Source organism: Atta cephalotes, assembly GCF_000143395.1.
Source record: "Atta cephalotes unplaced genomic scaffold scaffold00004, whole genome shotgun sequence".
Lineage (NCBI taxonomy): Eukaryota > Metazoa > Arthropoda > Insecta > Hymenoptera > Formicidae > Atta > Atta cephalotes.
Genome location: NW_012130068.1, coordinates 1879487 through 1899304, shown reverse-complemented (window position 1 = coordinate 1899304; position 19818 = coordinate 1879487). Strand labels below are relative to the sequence as shown.

The window sequence follows — 19818 nt, the reverse complement described above, 5'->3', positions numbered from 1 at the left end:
CTGTCCGTGGCGTGTTCATTCATGTGCTCTAGAGATTCGTATTCGTTTTGTCTTATTTTTTTAATCCGTCGCGAAAGAAAAAAAATACAGAATGGCGACCCTTACGATTGCACTTGCATTGTGACTATGATCATGTTTAGTTAATCGTCGACCCATGTGCAAAATCAATAGTCACGCTTTTCCAGCTATTAATCGCCTTCAATCAGACGCGGCTCTACGATCCATCCTACGATTTTTAATTAATACTCTCTCCCAACTTTCGCAGGTGATCGATACCCTCTCGCCTGTCTGTAGTATGTAAAACTCGCTGCATGCCGAACGCATGCCGGGATTCTTTGATGATGTTTAAAGCGGATTGTTGTAGAGTATGTTGTTGACAGGAATGAAAATATAATGTCCGAGCTGATCGACGATAACTTAATAATGAAGGGCGCTATCTTACTGTGATGCTGAATATATATATATATACTATATTATATTATATTACATTATATTATATTATATTATATATATAAAACAAAGTATATATATATATATATATATATATACATATATATATAAATATAATTATACGATTTAATAACCGTAGTTGATAATGAGCGACGCGATACGATCCCGTGAACGCCGTGTCGCGACTATAAAATTAATTAAAGGATAATAGTATTAACTTTAATCAAGGAACATGAAATACCGATATCGCAATGACAGTCCGTCGCCTGTGGCGCGCGCGTATCAAAATTCACGCAAGATTCTTCTGCGGAAAGAACGATGTTGTACATCATTTTCTCTCGTTAAATTTCCGTTACCGCCTCTATTTTTTTCTTGATATAAATTTTTCAGCCAGTATTGCTATTAGCGTTATCTTCTCTTGATGCGTATCGTCGTGCGGCTCTCTTGACGCTCACCGAGACTGAGTTTCACCGACATTCCGATCTGCCTGACTCCGAGCAGTGATTTCTTATAAAAAAAAGATCTGAAATGCAAATCACATAATCATCACTTATTATTAATCACTCTTAAGAATATTTGCAAGCGGCAGCTCTCTCGAGAGACTTGAAAGCAATCAACTTTTTGATTACTACATATTTGTATAGTCTCATGTACATATGTATCCTTTGTAATATATTCTACATTACTCATGTATAATCTGCATGTATAATACAATCGCTGCTCCGAATTAGCTGCAACCAATGTCGGTGCGACTGGCTCTGAAATAAAGGAGAGTAAAGATTGCGCGCGTTATGTAACTCTCAGAAATGAGCGTTTCATCCAGAAATAAGAGTACGAGCTCTCATGGTCGAAATTCGGTACATTCGCAATACAATTCTTTTTTCTTACATACATACACACACATTGTATGACACACACCTCCCTATTCAGTATTCTTTCCTTATCCACGATTACGGAGCGTTTTAAAGACTACAGGGATTATAATGTGCATAATGATAGGGATAGTAGGTGAAGATATGGTGCATCAGAACAGTATTTTTGTATTTAATGGAGGATGTGCCCTCCGATCGACGTATTATCGGTGATGTTTACGAGCGTAGGAAAACAGAATGAAAACGATTGCCGAAATGGCGGTCACGTTAATTGGCTTATCGTGAAGCATTAATACTTTTTCCATAGACTTTTGTCCGGTGAGTGCAACCGTGTGTGCAATCATCGCGCGAATCCAGGCAAATCTTGCGTGCGGGTGAGACGAATGGCGACTTTGAGAAACTTCTTCGAAAATGATAATAACGAAACTGATGAGATCGTCGCGCGACATTCATCGCCTTTTTGTCAGTCACGTCCTCTCGCCTTCGTTCGTAAACGATTGCTCGGAATTATGACACTTGCGCAAAGGATGTCTTACCCTTGCCCCGAGTTTCGACGTGTTCTTCGATAAATTTGAAATGGATCTTTATTAGCGAAACTAGCAATACTGTGAGAAAATATTTCATCTGCAATTAATTCGGGCAATTCAGGTATTTTATTCTATCCCTCAGGAATTTTATTTTACTTCCCTGCGAAGAAAATACATTTCAAATTCGTCGAGATAACATCTCATTATTAATAGATTTGGGGTGAAGGTGGGATATCTTGTAATGAAAAATTGTACACGGTAGATGGTAGAATCTTCGTCTTTTTATCTGTGCCCTTTTTACTTCCAACTCCGTATTTTAATCTAAGTAAGAAAGTAGTACTCGCCATACACTTCTCTCTTTCTTCTTTTCTTCTTTTTTTAAATACGACTATTCGAAGTTGCCCCGCTTTTTATCGTAAAGATGATTGATTGAGAAAGAACGAATTGCTTATAGCATCATTTTATACGTCAGAGCATATTTTAACATATTAATTAGGCTTATAGTCAATGAGAATTTTTATTGCAAAGGAAAAATATTCTAGGTACGATCGTATGATCATTTTTTAATTGTTATAAATAAATATGCAGATAAATTTACAGTATATAGAAAAGTAAATAAGTTGTCAATAAAATCAATTGCGAATATATAAAATTTCATATTAAAAAAAATATGCTCTATATTTGTTTTTATGATTTTCTTAGTAAATGTTCAGTATATAGAATTTTATTTACTACGGTCTGGATTGTACCTGGAAGTTTTCTGTCTCTCAATGTGAGAACCATTGCTGTCGAATCCATCCGGTATATTTATTTATTTTTATGTGCCATAAAGCCTGCTTGCTGAAGCATGCATGATTCATGCTGCATACTATAACGACACGTGTTAGCCACACCGTTAGTTTCCTTATGAATGCTTCATAGGATTGATCAATCTTTTCATCATGCGCAACTCATTCCGCTTGTTTCCATCATTTCCTTGACAGGAGCGTATTCACACCGAGCCTCTAATCCGAAAGAAGATCTTAAATGCGAATCTAGTTTAACTTACACGATTAGTGAAAGTAAAAGCCCCATTGTTCGCATTGATTTTCATAGAATCAGCACTTCGGGCTTGTACGACATGACGAAGCTCTTGTTGAGACAGAGAGTACAAACATCCGAAGAATGTTACAAAGACGACGCCCCAGATCCTTGTAAACGTCTTTCAAACATTCCTCAGATTTTGCATTGTCGTTCCTATGCCAGGTTCAATCAGCAAGAGAATACAATTGGAAATCTCAGAAACTTCGCGTTCTTGCCGGAACGACATCTCATTTGCTTGACTCGTGCTTTATTAATTTCCATGACAGACGGACGATGCGATATTTCGCTGGTTAAAGAGCTCTTGCAACGAATGACACATTACGAATCTGAACTCTCGTGCAGATGACTGCGTAAGGTTTCATTAAAATAGTTCTTTGACACTATTGTGTATGACTCTTTCCCGAGCGTTACACGTCGATTACCTTTTGCGCCTGTAAGATGCGCTTTGAGATTTATTCACGCGAACGATATTTCATCCAGAATTTCGTAATGGAGATGTACTTCCACGTAAGGGCGTGTTAATTAGAGATATATAGGAAAAAAAGCGCTATTAGAGTAAAAAATTAAGTCCGAATGTTTAAACATCTTTACGACTAATTACACTTGCTAAACATAACTTCTTATGTACTTAAGCGAACAAAACCGAAGAGGAGCCTCGGTGACGTAAGCGTTACACGCAGAGCGTGAAATATTACTTCACAGTGTTTCGATTATAGGCAGTCAAATATTCTCTCGCATAATCACTTTCCTCTCAGAAAGCGCAGTAATCGGGGCGTTCCTCAAACGCCATTATACATAGATTTAGAGATTAGAAACGAGCTAATTATCGATACATACACATTTAACGCATAAATAATAGACAGTGAGATATGGAGAATGTACGTGACGCTCGCAAGAATGGAGTAATATTTTGCTTGTCTCTGATTACATCGATAACGATAATCGCGTCGAGACGGTCCGGATTCAGCCCGGACGTCGTGAACACGAGGAGAAAAAAAAGAACGAAGGAAGAAGGAGAACATACTGCGCTATTCTTCCGCAATGCGATTAGAAGGATAGACGTATCGCGACACAGCAACAGCCAGTAGTAAGCCGCCGGAATCGCGATGTCGCGCGGCAGTAAAAAACCGTAACTTCTTTTTATCTTATAAGGATACAAAACGCATAATCCGATCCTTCGTAAGTCTGGATTCTAGTTGAGTACTGACTAGATCTAGTATTAAGGACTGTCGCTGCTGCCGGTATCGCGACACGGCGGCGAGCATTTTCGCGTGGTCTCGAATTGAAGGGAGTGTAATCGCAGCTAATTGTTAAACTGACAGAACAGTGAGACAGACAGATCTTAAGGCATCATGGAAATGTCTTGTTTTTTTCTGTGGATTACAATAAACTATTTTATTCTAATCAGTGTCAATAGTTCAATTGATCCCCGTACTATCCATTCCTTACGTAAAATGTCCTTCGGGCGCTTATATGTTACAAAAACATGGGAATATACTTTACATTTGATTCTTTTCAGGAATGAAGATATCATTAAAGTACACATTTCTCTTTATTGATAGACTCACGGTCTTTAGGAAACGTCACTTTCGTACATTATGTGGAAATTATGCTTCGTCACTTATTTCAAAGGAGAAATTCCTTGCTGAGAGCGCGTCGCTCTTGTGCCGATATCCACTTTAGCGCGTGCGACGTTTCCATTAATACTCTATATATTGTATATAAGATTAATATAAAATGCGTAATAAATTACAGAATTAAAGCGGTCCTTAGCTCGCTAGTAATATTTGGTCATTTGGTCGCTTTTGTAAAATCAAACATTGATATTGCTTAACGTACGTTGCCCTTATACAGACATATATTTTGTCGGATGATTTAGATGGTAGTTCTGTTGTCAACGCACGAATCCTCGAGTAAAGGAAACAGTACGATGGTAACTTATACTTTACAATAGAATCTAATGAATTTATATAATACAAAATGCTGAAGAGATCGCCGAAAGAGTTGTGGATATATTATTTTCGCTCAGTGTTTACGTACCTCCACAATTGTCTATGGTCGTCTCCGATCGATCTATTCTACATCTATACGTTTAGGCGAAGGTCGCGTTAATACTGTACTTACAATGATCATGATCCGAGCGATCGAGAAAAAAAAACGCGATCGAAGTAAATCGATCTAATTGATAACGATTGAACATAAAGATAACTCGTTTAGTTCATATTTAAAGATCATTGGCGATGATATGTTTTCATCTTCGTGTAAATAACATTCAAAATTCATTATTATATTGATTATTGATGATCCATCGTTTGAAAGAACCACTCCGTGAAACGCCGGAGTTGCTGCGCGGCTGCGTGATTCTCATCCTTTAGACGGCGGTTTTCGTCTTCTAAGGAGAGTCGCAAACTCTCGGACTCCTGCAAACGTCGATTCTCGTCACGCAATCGGCGCACCTCATCTTCCAACGACTGTCGCAAACGCGTCTCTCTCACCATTCTCAGCTCGAGAGTGGATAGATGAGATTGCAAGTCCGAAACGGGATTCCTGCGAAAGATACAATGTTCTTATTAACTGTTTAATATCGCGTGCCCGATCAAATGCTGTATATATAGATATATACTTACGCGTTTGGATTGCATCCATCGATGAGCCTGTCATCGGACCATTCTTGAGGATGCTGCTTCGTCGATCTGTTGGAATCCGCATGCTGGTTTTTCCAACAGTCAACATTTGTGTCGTTATGAGACTTTACGTCTTTGATTGGCGTTAGATTATTGTGCGGTTTCATAATTGGATGAAGTGGTTTCGTGACACGCGGCGATAATCTACAGAAAAATTATAGAGTCACTAAGCGAATTATTTACCTAAAAATTTTTGTATTTTATTATTTATAACATAATCATATATTATATTTTGTGTAAGTAAAATTTAATTTTTCGTAATTAATCATTAAGTTTTACAATTTTCCACACCTTTCCTCTTTCGACAATTTATTTTCGCTCGGCGCCGGACTCGAGGCAGTGCTGGCATTCGAGATCACTGTGGCTGGCCTGGCCATCGTCAGAATCACTTCCGAGCCATTATTTCCGTTTTCCTGTCCATTCGCGGGCAACACACTCAAAGTAGATGTACTGTTGCCGCACAAGTTCTCCCTAGACCTACATCTGTTTTGAATCTCCAGCATATTATTGTTCATCTTATTTGAGTTTTGATTCGGGCTCATCACACTGTTCACGAGATTGTTGTTAATGATCTGGCTATCATCAGCTATATAATCAGGATTGATTAATCTCATAAGGTCTTCCTGCAACGTGCTGGATGTCAAGTTCGCGGAATTCCGGTGCGAATTCCTCATACCAGGCTTGGGTCGAGGACTTTGGTTTCTAGAGCTGCCGCTGGATGGGGTGCGATTGCCGCCGCGATGTTTGTTGGCACGTCGCAGTCTCGGCGATACACTACCTGAGCCATTCGAGAGCTCATCCTCGCTGGGCATCGTAGTTATCTCCAAACAATTGACGTCAGTTATTCTCATTTCTGGTGGTAGACTTGCTGGAAAATCCTTTGATTGTCGGTATTCAACGGTTACTTTATGAGGCACTGGTCGTTCTGACATGCTGGTTTTCAAGCAGGTGACTTTCTCGCCTACTTTGAAGTCATGCGGCATCTCATATTTTATGGGATCTCGATTGTGCTCTCCATTACTGTCGTTGCTATATTTTCTTTCGTTACCATGTTGACATTCCATTTCATACTTGGCCATCTCTATGTCATATTTGCTATTTCTCCTCTCATAAATATCCTCCGAATACTCGTAACCGATCCTCTTTTCGTGAGCTCGTACCTCGTGTTCATACTTGGCCGTCGGTCGTTCGATTACTTTCTCCTCCTGCATTTCGTACTTTGAATTCCTTTCCGCTTTTGTGGGCGTCTCATAGTCATATTTGCCGCCGGATTGCTCGTACTCGTACCTGCCAAGATTGTTGTTGCTACCTGATTTTGGTAGACTGTAAACAGCATTGTGAGCCAATGGCAGAGAATTTGATACACCAAGCTTCTGATGGCCGTGATGTTGTACGTCATTTTTATGGAGCTCTCTTTGAGACGCATACAAGTTCTCTTGCTTGATTTCATACCGTTCTTTTTGCAATTTTACGTAATTCGTTGTTACGTGATCTTGACCGCGATGCGCATTTTCTAGTTGCCGTTGATAATTCTCGTGTCGCGCGTTCTCTTGGATCATTTTTGATGACACGTAATTGCTCTCTTTCGTATAATGCTCGTGACTATGATCACGATGCTTTGAACTGTCCACAAGTTGTTTGGCGCTGACGTAATGAGATTTATCTTTCTTCTGACCGGACTTGCTGGGTGTTACGGCTTGGTAGTTCTGTCGCACTGGTAATGGAGGGGGCGTGCCATCCGGGCGGTGATTACCGTCTTGATCTTGCGGTTCCAGAAGCTCGTACCTGAAACAAGAAGTACTTTGGTCCCTTCGATTCATTTATCAAGCCTAAAATGGTTATCTATATTAATTGGATCCGTCAAAGAATGTGATATTACGCAATTTTGTTCAACGATCGACAGTTCAAAAAGAAGGTTTGTTAATATTGATATGATGATCCATGTAAGGATTAATACAATCTCGATGTTAATCACTCACCAACGATCATCGGCACTACTGTGTCCGCTACTGCTGCTAGTCATTGTACCCTCCAATGGAAACCGTGGATCGTTGAACGATCTAGAGCTTGATCCAGTACCGTACCCGGAGCTGTTGCTCGATCGCGGCGGACTGAATGATCGTTCATATCGTCGTTGATGCGACATCGCCGTTTGCTGACTCGGTGTGTTATCCGCGCTTGTTACATTCTCGTAATCTCCTTCGTAATTATTCGCCAGATAATGACAGTTTTGCAGCGTGCAGCCTCTGTCATAATAAAAAAAAAAGAAAATTTATGGAATAATTTAATTTAGTTAAGCTAATTTTTAGTTATTCTAACTATTTAATTTAAAAGTTAAAACTTGAATTTATAAAAGCGATGCACAAGAAAATTAATATAAGATTGATTAATTTTATATTTGATTTTCTTTATGAAACAATTATAAAAATCGATTGGAAGCTAAAAAAGCCGGGATAAGATAATTTAGAATTCTGTACCTTCGCGGATTTCCTTCATTGGTCGGTGGTATTACAGTGACGGTAACCTGGACGCTGGTCTTCAGTAGATCAACCATTTGATCATGACTCAAGGTCGACACGGCTACCTTGCAAATCTCGACCAACCTGGATGCTTGCCTCAGGCCCGCCTGCCATGACAGCCCCATACTTTCAACCTGCGTCACAACGCCATCGGGCTGAACGTGGAAGCCCAACTGTCCGACACTGTTCCTCTTCAATGACAGTTCTGAGGCCGGCGCGCCTTGAGTTACGGCACGCAGCCGAGCTACAATTTCCATTAACTCGTCCCTCTCGCCGTAATCACCGCGTACGTGTATAGTAATACACTCGCCTTGATGATGATACAATCTTAAACTATACCGCAAAGCAAAGCAAAAATGTTAGTCTGCAATTAATCGTCCGATTTCCAATCGTCCGCGAGCGTTTTTACGATACTTAAACTAGTCATGAATAATGCGGTAAGTGGCGGTTGCACTCTAGTTAAGCGACTCAAGAAGAAATTATTACGATTGAAAACTGAAAGACTTAATTTATTTTTATCAATGTTAAGAAGTTAAATTTCAAATTAGTAGATGTGCGTGCAAGTAATAAATTAATTTGACATACTAAAATTACAAGACATTTACCTGTTTGTTTGGGCGTGCCATCCGAGTACGCTCACGCATGGAGTGACGAATACTATTTGTCTGGAGTGCTCTTCGATCAATACAATGGTATCTATGCTTATGCCTAAATAACAATCGGTATTCTGATTGCTGTCTTCGAGTACGACTTGCCAGCAAATCGCGCCGCGTTGAGACGCATCACAAGAGAGTCTCGGTCGCACTGTTGTCTTTTTCTTGGTGCTGAAGGAGAGCATCGCTATTTCACAAAAAAGAAAACAATAAGCTCAAGAATTAAAATAATTTTGATCTATATCTATTTTAATCTAATTAAATGATAATTTAATTAATTACCATTGTGTCATTATGAATTACTTATTATGAACTAGAATCTATTAAACTTTCAACGTACAAAATTTCTGGCCTGTGTCGACAACTGTGGTAGTAGTATAATTCGTAGCAAGATCCTTCAGATATTCCTGTCTTGTCCTCGTGGCCATTGTGGCGAATTTTTCGGATCTAGTGAAAAATATGTTCAATTTCATTAATCTTATCATACAAAATTAAAAAGAAAAAAGTTAACTTACCTGTGAGCCGCATTTTCGGCGTTTATGACTTTCGCCAACATAAAATCCGCAAAAGCCTTTCCTTTTGTGAATGTAGCACCCTGTGGGACAGGCGGTCCAAAGATAGGCACTTCTTTGCTTCTGGACACCGCTACGCTGTATTGTGTGTTCTCAGTACAAGGATTTACGGCTCGCACAATGATAAATACATGTTGAAACTGGGAGCGTATTCTTCGTGGACTGAACGGTAATGCACCAGGTTCCTGAAGAAACAATTATTAATTATAGGCATTAATCTACACAAAAAGAATGATTTTACTAAAGTATTTAAAAATTTAGTTAGATACAAATCTGAAAATAATTTTATTGGACTATCAAAATAATTATATCGGTCGTTCAAGCATAATGGTGCAAAAAGCTTTGAGCATTGTAGCGATAGACTTGAGCATCCTATAATATAATTATTTTGATAATTCAACAAAATTATTTTCAGATCTGAATCTAACTAAATTTTTGAATAGTTTTAGACGGTTTTTTCCGTATTGTTTTCGTATACATAAATGCATGCGACCAAACCACCTGTTGAATATCTAGCTAAACTCGAAGAACCGGTATTGCGGATGCAAATAAATTATTTCACAAATCTAACACAAGTATGCGACAAACATCGCGATTAAATATTCAACGATGTGAATCACAGGGGCGCGATCGCGATGTCTCACGTTGCTTATTGCGGACGGAGCTGAATAATAAATTTAGTGAGTCGCAAGAGAGCCGTGCGTCATATTCATGTTTCATCGCGTAGTCATTATTATACAATTGCGTAATCGCGCGGCCTTAATTTACGGCCGGTATAAAACTGTACCTGAAAAACTATCGTGACTATGTCATTTCCGATGTGCCTCTTCCTTAGCAGCTGCTGCCGGTTATTAGGCGTGAAGGGTAACATGGTGGACACATGAAAGGTGACTTCCGTCCCGCGATGCGTCGCCGCTACAGCGTGTGTACCCGTCGAGTCAGTTCTGGTATCCAGTCCAGCCTTGTAACCCTCGAATCCTCGCAGTCTTATTCTTTGGCCTGTCATGAAAACATGCAATTATCTCAATTGCCTGGCGTGCATCGAAGAATTGTCGATCGCATTATGCGTCTTCAGGACGTGCTTACGCTTGCACGTCGAACGGGGTTGTCAATCCTATTTTCTGTGATTTGGTCACACATAGTTGTTATGTTAAAATATAATTATCGGACGTAATCATAGCTTTTCAAAGGATGTAAAATATAAACAAAGAAGCAAAAAGTATGTCAATATTTTATATCAAACGATCTAAGTTTACAAGAAAAGGAAAAAATGTGTTCATGTAAACTTCTTTGAATCGTTTGTTGTTTTCAGAATTACATAGAAGCTGATAATCATGTCCACGAATTAAGATAACCATCGGCCAGGCACTCACAGAAGCGACGTGAAACGCAACGCGCGACGCGTGAAGAAAAAAAACAGGACGTGCGTTTCTCTTTTAGAAAGCGACAGTAATCGTTAATAACTAAGAATAACTAAGGCGATCGTAAACAATTCAACAACAATTTCATTCGGACAGTTCGTACGTAACGACCGCGAAATTACGCGCGAGTTTGCGGATGATTAGCGTTACGAAGTGCAGTAAGTAAAATCATTCCGGGACATTGAATCGATTAATCGCCGATAAAGTGAGTCAAACTATCCGCGAAACGACTGGATCGCATGTAAGACCCATGTGTAAATCGCTTTTCTGGCTGATTTATTTATGGTATTTACGAGAGAATTTTATTGACTTTCAACGAGACTTCTTCAACTCATTACACTGTGTTGACTCGCTTGTTAATGCAAACGTGAAAACTTTCTAGCTGTGTAGATCTCCTAATAGATAACAATAAGTAAAAATTATAAAAATTAAAAGAGCAATTTTTTAACATTAATATGAATAAAAGTGAACAAATATTCTTGACAAGATAGACGCTAAACTAAAAATTTATGCTAAAAGTGAAAGCATGATTGTAAATGCAAACCCTGTTTTTTAACTTCATTGATTTTTTATAGCAAAACATTTATTTATATATTTTTAAGTACTTTTAATCTTTTTACTTGTAGGAACGTATTTTGATTTTAGCTTCAATATTTAAGAGCAAAAGTTATAAAAAGTTATAAAGAGCATTGCGTACCAATAGTGTCCAAGAATTCCAGGAAGGCTGGACCGGCATGCTGATTGTTGTACATCTCTTCTTCGGACCTCTGGCCGGATCGGCAATATAGCACACCAACTTTGTACTTATTGGACAATCCTTGCTCATCCAACCTGGCTAGCGCTTCCTCAGCGGCAGGCGTGCCGAGCCTCAAACAGCCCAATTGTACCTCCGGTGCAACCAGCTCAAGGAGTTCCCTTGTAGGCGGTCGGCCTTGCGGCCTAATGCCGAGAGCCTCCTCCGGCACAGAGCCACGTAGCGTTAGTAATTCCGATGTGCGCACGATTACGCGGTACTGATTGACATCTTTGCGGATACTGATAGCTACCGGTCCCAGTTGTTCGTCCATGCCGAACCAGTTCTGATGCTCTCGTCCTACAATAAGATTCCATTCTCTTTATATCCCGCCCATGAGCTTTTGAGCGAATAATCGACTAGAATTTTCCATTATTTATATACTTCTAGTTTATGTATTTTACTTCAATTATTAATAAATAGTACAAGCGTAGCAAATTATTTTATAATTTCATAGTGTTGATTGACTGGTCGTCAATCAAAAGTTTTGACTTAAAAAAATTAAATTTCCGTTTATAATACACGCATGTAATCACGCAGATGTATCTCGCGACAAAAGATTTAAACAAGCACAGATACGCGTCTTTACTTACCGAAAAAGTATCGCCGATAGTAATAGGCCCCTTCATCGATGCTCTCGATGGGCAGGGGCCGTTTCTGTAGTGGACAAGTATTTTTCCACAAAGTCTCACCGGGCAGGGGCTCCAGAACGGAGACACCGTAAGACAACGATGGTCTATGAATTCCGTTACCCTGAGAGCAGCGAGTGAGACCAACCTCGCGTTCTCCCTCGCCACCGATCTCGTTGCGGAAGAAGGGACACGATTCCAACAGATCATTACCTGAATCGTCAATCATTAGCATGATTCTTTTAAATTCTTTTCATTTGTATTAAGTTGTCAAAATAGTGCTGGATCACTCTTCGATTTTTACATACAAATTTATTCTAAAACAATAACAATTATTCCTCAAAATAAAGATCATTTAATAACAATTTGTTAATCTACTAGCTGTCCAATTTGGTTTCATTATCATTCGAGTTCCTTAGACGCGAAAAATTCATGACAAGCTGCTTTAACTTGCTCAACAATTTCGAATCGTTGCCTTCGCAAGAAATGTTTCATTGAGCGAAACAGAAGTTAAATGATGCAAGAAATGATACAAGAAACGAAACGTAATTAAACGATGCAAGAAATGTATGTCAGGTGCGAATCTCGAGCCATCTAGATTAATGGTACTAAGACTAAATCCGACAGTTAACAGACTGATGGTTATTGAACATGATAGTCTTTACTATTCGAGGAACAATTGCCGTTGTTTCAGAATGTATGTAAAAACCGAAGAGTAAATTAGAATTTTTTTGACAACCTAATATGACTGTTTTTTCCTTTTTTAACATACCTTTTCCATCGCCGGCGTCTTCCTCGGGGGTCTCGTCAGGCGTGGATGCTCTCAGAGCACTGGCGGCGGACGCTCCGGTGGCCGTATTTCTTCTCCTGGCCAAGAGAATCCCCCGGAGCTTCGCGGCGTAGCCTAGATTTGCCGTCAACGACTGGCAGTCGTAATGAGCGAACGCACGTCTCCGATGCCGCTCTTCTACGTCGGCCGATACCACCGGGCTGGTGCATGTCTCCTCCATCGCCCGTGGCGGTTTACTGCTCCACAGTCTGTTCAGCTTCAACCGCAGCTTCGGACTGGAACCAGCGCCGGTCGGACCGCAGACCTCGTCGACGTCAAGCGGTTGGCTAGATCCGTCTTGTTGATGAACGCGACGCAAATAGTCAGCGGCGACGACGCCGCGCTGCTCCGACGGTCGAAAGTCCTGTAGCATGGCGAAGAAATTTTCGCCGCCTGTGATGGACTGCGCCACTACATCGATGCTTCCTACGATGGGACAAGTAAAATTGAAACGCTTTTACAACATTATTCTAAAGCAGCACAGCTAATTTCTTTCAAAAATTGAAAAATGAAAATTGAAAAATTATAAAGGAAAATACTAATAAATCACGAAAAATTGAAGTCACATTAAAATTATATAAACTCATGCGCATATTTTAAAATACTCTTTCGTCCTGATAATACAATTGAATAAAAGACGAGGAAGTGGATGTGTTGCTCTATATAAAAAATTATTTTCGGGGAAAATATTAAAAAAAGAAATAAATTTAACTCGTACCATGAGAACCATACTCCCTTCTCAGAGGCGTCTCTGGCACCCGGGAGGCAGGATCCGGACTGTGTGGAAGCTCCAGACTAGAATTGGACCTGTGAAGGGCCAATCCACGACCTACGCGGTTCACCGGCCCTCCGCTGCCGTTCATTGACAGACTCGCGATCATCTCTTCATTCTGTTAACACAAAAGAAAAAGAAAAACGTAAGAAATGGATATAATACACTTAATAATAGAGTAATGGATTCACATTCGGTGTTAAATTGCTAAATACGTTCCTTCGCGTTCGTTCGAAAGTAAGAAACTAGATAGTCGCCACGCGGCTCAAGTGTAGATAAACTTAAGTGTCTCTAAACAAGCGCAAACTAGGACGACTAATTAGAATCATCGAGCCTTTTGCCGTTGTACTTGGCACTTGGTACGTAAACACACGTGTATGTGCGTGTTACACGCACACGCACATATGAGGTAGAAGTATACCCGAGGGTACTACATATTCTCGCGACGAGTTCATTCATCCTGCGAAGTAACTCTCGTGCCGCTAGCGACTTTTTCCCTGTCCTTTCCTCTTAATTAAATTGGCCCTTAATTACAAGCAAGGTCGACGAGACGGTAGGAGACGAAGAATGGAAGTATGATGGACTAAAAGTCGCGACACACTAGTTTCCCTCGCCGGTATAACTGGATTTCTAGGTATAAAAATTGCGTTTTTTTTAATATGCTTCTATTTAGTCGGAGAGAATAAAATTATTCTAGAGCAGTTTTATTATCTCCGGCTTTAGCTTTCCAGCAAGAGACATAGATGACACAGCGTAATACAGTGAATTATCACATCATCCTGTTGTTTGCCAAAGTTAAACAAAGATGAAATGAAATCACTGTGTTACACTGTTTCTTGCTGGAAAGTTCCATTAACTTCATCAATAGATAGTTTTAATTGAAGTTTCCTTTTCCATTTTATATTTATCATTATGTATAATTTATACATAATATCGCGATATACACGTCCATTGTCAGGGTTGTCACAGAAAATGAATTTGAAAATTCCCTGACTTTTCCAAGTTTTCTAAATAAAATTAGGAAATTTCCATAACCAATATAAAATATGCAAAAATTTTAATATTAAAAAATATCAACTAATACAAAAAATTTCAACATTTAGAATCAAGAATTGTAAGAAAGTTAGCTAGCTTATATTATTAAAAACTCAAAAGAAGCTTAGTAGCGTAATATAAAATTTTGAGGGCAAATTCAAGCTAACAATAAAAATTAATTAGTATTGAAAAAAGAATGCAATTATGACGAAAAAGAGCGATCGAATGAAATTAATGAATAAGGTTATAAATTTTAATTATTTTTAAAACATCATTTAAAGTGCACGAGTTTTGAACGAGTATCTGACTATAAATATCAGATATAATATTTAAAAAATTATTAAAATTATTGAGAATAAGAGCAGTTTAAGCGAATTATAAGCAAAGTTCAAAATTCCAGTCTTTTTCATATTTTCCCCTAACTTTTCCCGATTTCCCAGATCTGTGACAACCGTGTGATTATGTATGTAAATTCATCCAAAATATTTTTTTATACACATTTCAAATTGCTGCCTTCCAATTGAACTCTTCAAGAAGAGATCACGAGCGGCGTAATCTCCCCTCTGGATCCCCGTTTCTGGCTGGTATTCGAACTGGCGCCGTCTGGCCTTCTCTCTTTCTCTCATCTGTGGGGAAGGAGCATTAATTAGCCCCGTTCTCTCCGAAGTGTACAGTTCATTGTATATCGTCATCGAAAATGTGGCGCTCGCAATCTACGAGCATCGCCGGGAGGGCAGCAAAATTCACGTAGAATGCACCTGCTGCGATTACTCGACCGGGTTCGAATTAGCCATGTACCGTTGACCGTTTTGCCAAACACGTCCGGTGAATGGTCGTTCGTATTGTTAACCCCCTCGAGCCTTACGGGATGGCCGAGTTGTACACGCGCTGATGGGATCGGCATTGCGTGTCGTCGTCGCCACCGCTGTCACCATTGCTGATACCGCATTATTCTGGCGACACGCACCAACGTATCCGGGAACAATGCGTGCAATTCCGAATGTCCGGCTGTTCAGGTCGTTTTATTTAACCTTGGCAAACGTTCCCAATGTGTGGCCAGATGTCCGGATTCTCAGCGTACGGTCGAACACAAAGAGAATGCGGCCTCTTTTTCGGATGCCCTCAAAGTATGCTATCGCATACTTTTTTAAATGATCTTAAAGATCTTAATGCTCATCCGTGACGGAACATTTACGTGTATCTTCCTTTTCTGTATATTATCGCTTATATTTACAAAACTAGAACACATTTTTTTACACAGGATTCATTTATCTCTTTCTTCTACCTAAATTCTTTAGAATGGAATTTCCCTTTTAAAGAAGAATGGCAGAATTTTCATTCTTTAAGAATGAGATTTTACTCCAAAGAATTTAGAGTTTCTTTCCTTCTTAGTTAATTTCAAGAAAAAGTTATTAATTAATCCAAATCGAGTCTTTATTATAATAGTAAATTCTCACAGTATCCACAGACCTCCAAGGAACTCGTGTCCTAAAGACAATTCCCTACACTGAAAGAAAAGATTAGTTGAATATAGCATAGAATTTTTAATTGGTTTGCATTAGCAAAACAAAATCCTATACTGACATTACGGATAGGCTAATGCAACAAAAAATTGGCTGTTGCAGCCAATTAAAAATGCTATGCCGTACTTTACCATCTAATCTGCTGCAGCAGCCAATTTTTTCTTCCAGTGTATATTCTAAAAACGTTTCCAGAACGTCTTTAGGACATAGGATGAACTAGATTTATTTTACTTACACATTTCTTTTTTTTTATAAATTTTATAATAGAAAGCAAAACTCATTTAATAGTTTTATACCACTGTTAAAAACCAGTCTCAGTTTTTCCTGTCCTCACTATGTCAGTCACGGATGAAAGGTGCGGTCACGCTATTCGACGCTGCATCCATTGTCTCGTGGCTCGCCTCATACCGGATATCATTCGCGTATATGACGCGTCGCGTTTTATGCAACTTGGAACGTCGATTGAAGCCGAACTTCGCCCTCGACTTGCTGTGAAGTGACGAGTGACGGGCGCGTCGCGTCGTGAAAAAACGGGAGCTCGGACTCCGGAGATATTCGGGCACCGAGAGCGGTCCGTGATCATCATCGGGGAACGTCGGTGGCCCCGTTGCATTCCGCGCATTCCGCACGACCCTCCGTCGCACTCGTGCTCTCTTGCTCACGCTATGTAGTTTCGTATGCACCGGATGCACGACGGCGACCTTACGTCCGCCTGGTCCGCCTAGCCGGGAATGCGCACGTCTCAAATATCGTATCTTCAACTGTTGCCACAATAACGAAAATTTAACCGCGGACATTTCCAGAGTTATCAGTGGCGAAGCTTGGCTTTACATTGCTTTTTTCGTTTACGTAACGTTTTCTCTACACTTATTACATATGTAATCATAGCAATTTCTCTTCATTTAATGCGCAATTGCGTTTCGTGTTATAGGAATCCGTATTATATTCGTATTATACAAGACTATTATTGTCAGAAATGAGAACATGTTTCTCTATATTTACTCTATAGAAAAATAAAAGATGATTTAACATTATAACAAGAGAAAAAGTATTCTTATTAATAAGAATAAAAAAATATTCTTAAGTTAAAAATAAATTTAGAAATTTTATTAAATAAGTGATAAAACGAATCTTAGTATTAAGATTACAAGATTATATTTTTTTTTAATTTTTAATTTTTAATAAAATTATTAACAAAATTAATGTACATGTAGAAATAATCTTATCACAAAAATGCAAATTAGATTGATCATACAATAATATATGACAAGAATTGCACTGATTCATTAAAAAAAAGTAGGATAATATTATAATTTACTGCGAATTACTGAGGATTATTGTAAGAGAAATTGCATTATTATTATGTGTATTTTTTATTATGTGTATTTTCTACGCGAAACAATGCTTTCGTGAGTCATTAACGCGTATTATGCCGTTTATTCATTTCGATATAGATTTATTTTCGAAATGTATTCGCGAAAGATTCAGCGTCCATCTGCGAATTGCATCTTTCGCAGAAGGGGGTAATAATGATGCGTACAGACTCTACGCAGGCGAACGTAGAATACCAGATGCGTCTGTGGATTCGCTACCTCCTGCCTTGCAGCACCCTGCACGCGCGTGCTTGCATATGCTCGACCACGCGTGGGTGATACTTGCAGCGTGTACGAGATACGTGCAGAAAACGAGTAGCCGCGACCTGCATAATACAGGTCTCTATCTGAAGGTAACGCGCCTATTTCACTCGTGAATTGCGTTTAACGTAACTCCAAAGTCGTTCCTTTCTGAGGCTTTCACAGAGAAGGCTATCTTTCTTCCCTTCGTTACAGATACACGGTGTTCTAGAATTATCGGCAGTCTTATGCCCGTGTCTACCAATGTAGATAATTTTAATCTTAACTTGCTCTTCATCTTTTTTTAGTTCTAAGAAGTAAAGAAAGATGAAGATTATAAAATTCATAATGTCAAATTATTACAATTATAATTTGAGTTACTTTTAATCATTTCTGATAAACTATCATCGTGATACTTTTTCTCCAAGTGTAAAGCTGTCTTTTATATTTAAAATATATCAATATGGACATTAATTACTTGAAACTAATAGAAATGGATTGATTTATATTTTAGTATACATGGGAGTTAAAAGTAATGAAATGTAACTCAAGATATTGGGTTGCCATTACTCTTTTGATATCTAATAGTGAAGAGTAAGATTAATCCACATTGATTAAAAACAGGCATAGACTATCACGATGCAAAAGTAAGAAAATCGGTTCCTCGATGTTACGTTTGTATAACAGGATCGTTTTGGTATCATATTAAATTTAATTAAATTTATCTTCTCACATTTTATCTGTCGTTTATCCCTCAAGTTTGCTACGAGATCTGTTGTTTTCTTATTTAACGTTTCTATGTAAATAAATAAAAAGATAACATGAAGCGCACACGAAAACAAAAAGTGCGAAAAAATGAACACGACGAGATCCTGCGGGTAGCCGGCAAGGCGATAATAGAGAAGAAACTTAAGAACCAATCCCACGGTCAAGCCGAGTTGACTCATCGAGCACTCGACTCGCCAAGGACAACCGTGTCCGTAAGCTTCGTCCCGCCGGAAGGAAATACTTATGTTCGTTGTAAACAGCCGTGCCGCGATCGTATTGAGCGATAATAATTCGAATCGTACTGACTCAATCGCTAGAACAACTTATCGTGGTGAATATGCGTACAATATATCGAATATCATGCGTAAGGGACTTCCCACAATAAAAGGAACAGGGAATAAGAATTTCAACTTATCAGAAACTGTATATTCCACAATGATTTCTGATAGGTTGAAATTCTTATTCTCTGTACTCTGTTCTCTGTTCCTTTTTTTATTGTGCGGAGCCCCTAAAATCTATTCTACAATGTGCTTCTTGTTCTCTATTTCTTGCTTTTTGCTATTATTTACATCTTGTTTTTTTTGCTTTTTATCCGGTTTTTTGTTTTATATCGCCCGAGATAAAAGTTAACGAACTTCGAAAGAAACAAGAAATATGTAGCAAAAAATACAATTGTCAAATGGTTGCAAAGGAGAAAAAAAACAAAAGGTAAAAAACAAAAACAAGAAACAAAGAGTACATTGTAAAATAGACTTTACGCTCATCTGTTTGACCATTTTAAATTAGACATCAAAATATAATGCATTTTTGAAAAAAATGTTACAAATAAAAGTTACAGGATTTAAAGAGGGCCGTTAGATGAGCAATTTAGATTTTAGATCCTAATAAGGCCCAAAAAATGAACCTGGCATCAAAATTTGAGCATCCAATTATTTTAATGATGCAATGAAATTATTTTCAAATTTGTATCTAGTTTTTCAGATGCTTTATAAAAATCTTTCGTTTATCATTTATTTAATATCTCTTGTTTGCTTACATTTTATAGATTAGAGTAGAATAAAAGTTCGTTAGAGTA

At 38.6% G+C, this 19818-nt stretch overlaps 1 protein-coding gene across 1 annotated transcript in view; it reads right to left on the bottom strand.

The window, feature by feature from the left end:
- Window positions 1–5226: 5226 nt before the first annotated feature.
- LOC105625895 (signal-induced proliferation-associated 1-like protein 1) overlaps window positions 5227–19818 on the bottom strand; it is a 28676-nt gene continuing 14084 nt past the window's right edge. The window contains exons 2-15 of the mRNA XM_012207204.1: window positions 14277–14306; window positions 13751–13922; window positions 12976–13458; window positions 12168–12416; window positions 11479–11874; window positions 10148–10359; window positions 9304–9545; window positions 9129–9235; window positions 8741–8975; window positions 8094–8468; window positions 7596–7862; window positions 5908–7401; window positions 5560–5760; window positions 5227–5479 (exon numbers count right to left, since the gene is read on the bottom strand). Of these exons, the coding sequence (XP_012062594.1) occupies window positions 5227–5479; window positions 5560–5760; window positions 5908–7401; window positions 7596–7862; window positions 8094–8468; window positions 8741–8975; window positions 9129–9235; window positions 9304–9545; window positions 10148–10359; window positions 11479–11874; window positions 12168–12416; window positions 12976–13458; window positions 13751–13922; window positions 14277–14306 (4716 nt within the window). The remainder of the gene's footprint in view (window positions 5480–5559; window positions 5761–5907; window positions 7402–7595; window positions 7863–8093; window positions 8469–8740; window positions 8976–9128; window positions 9236–9303; window positions 9546–10147; window positions 10360–11478; window positions 11875–12167; window positions 12417–12975; window positions 13459–13750; window positions 13923–14276; window positions 14307–19818) is intronic.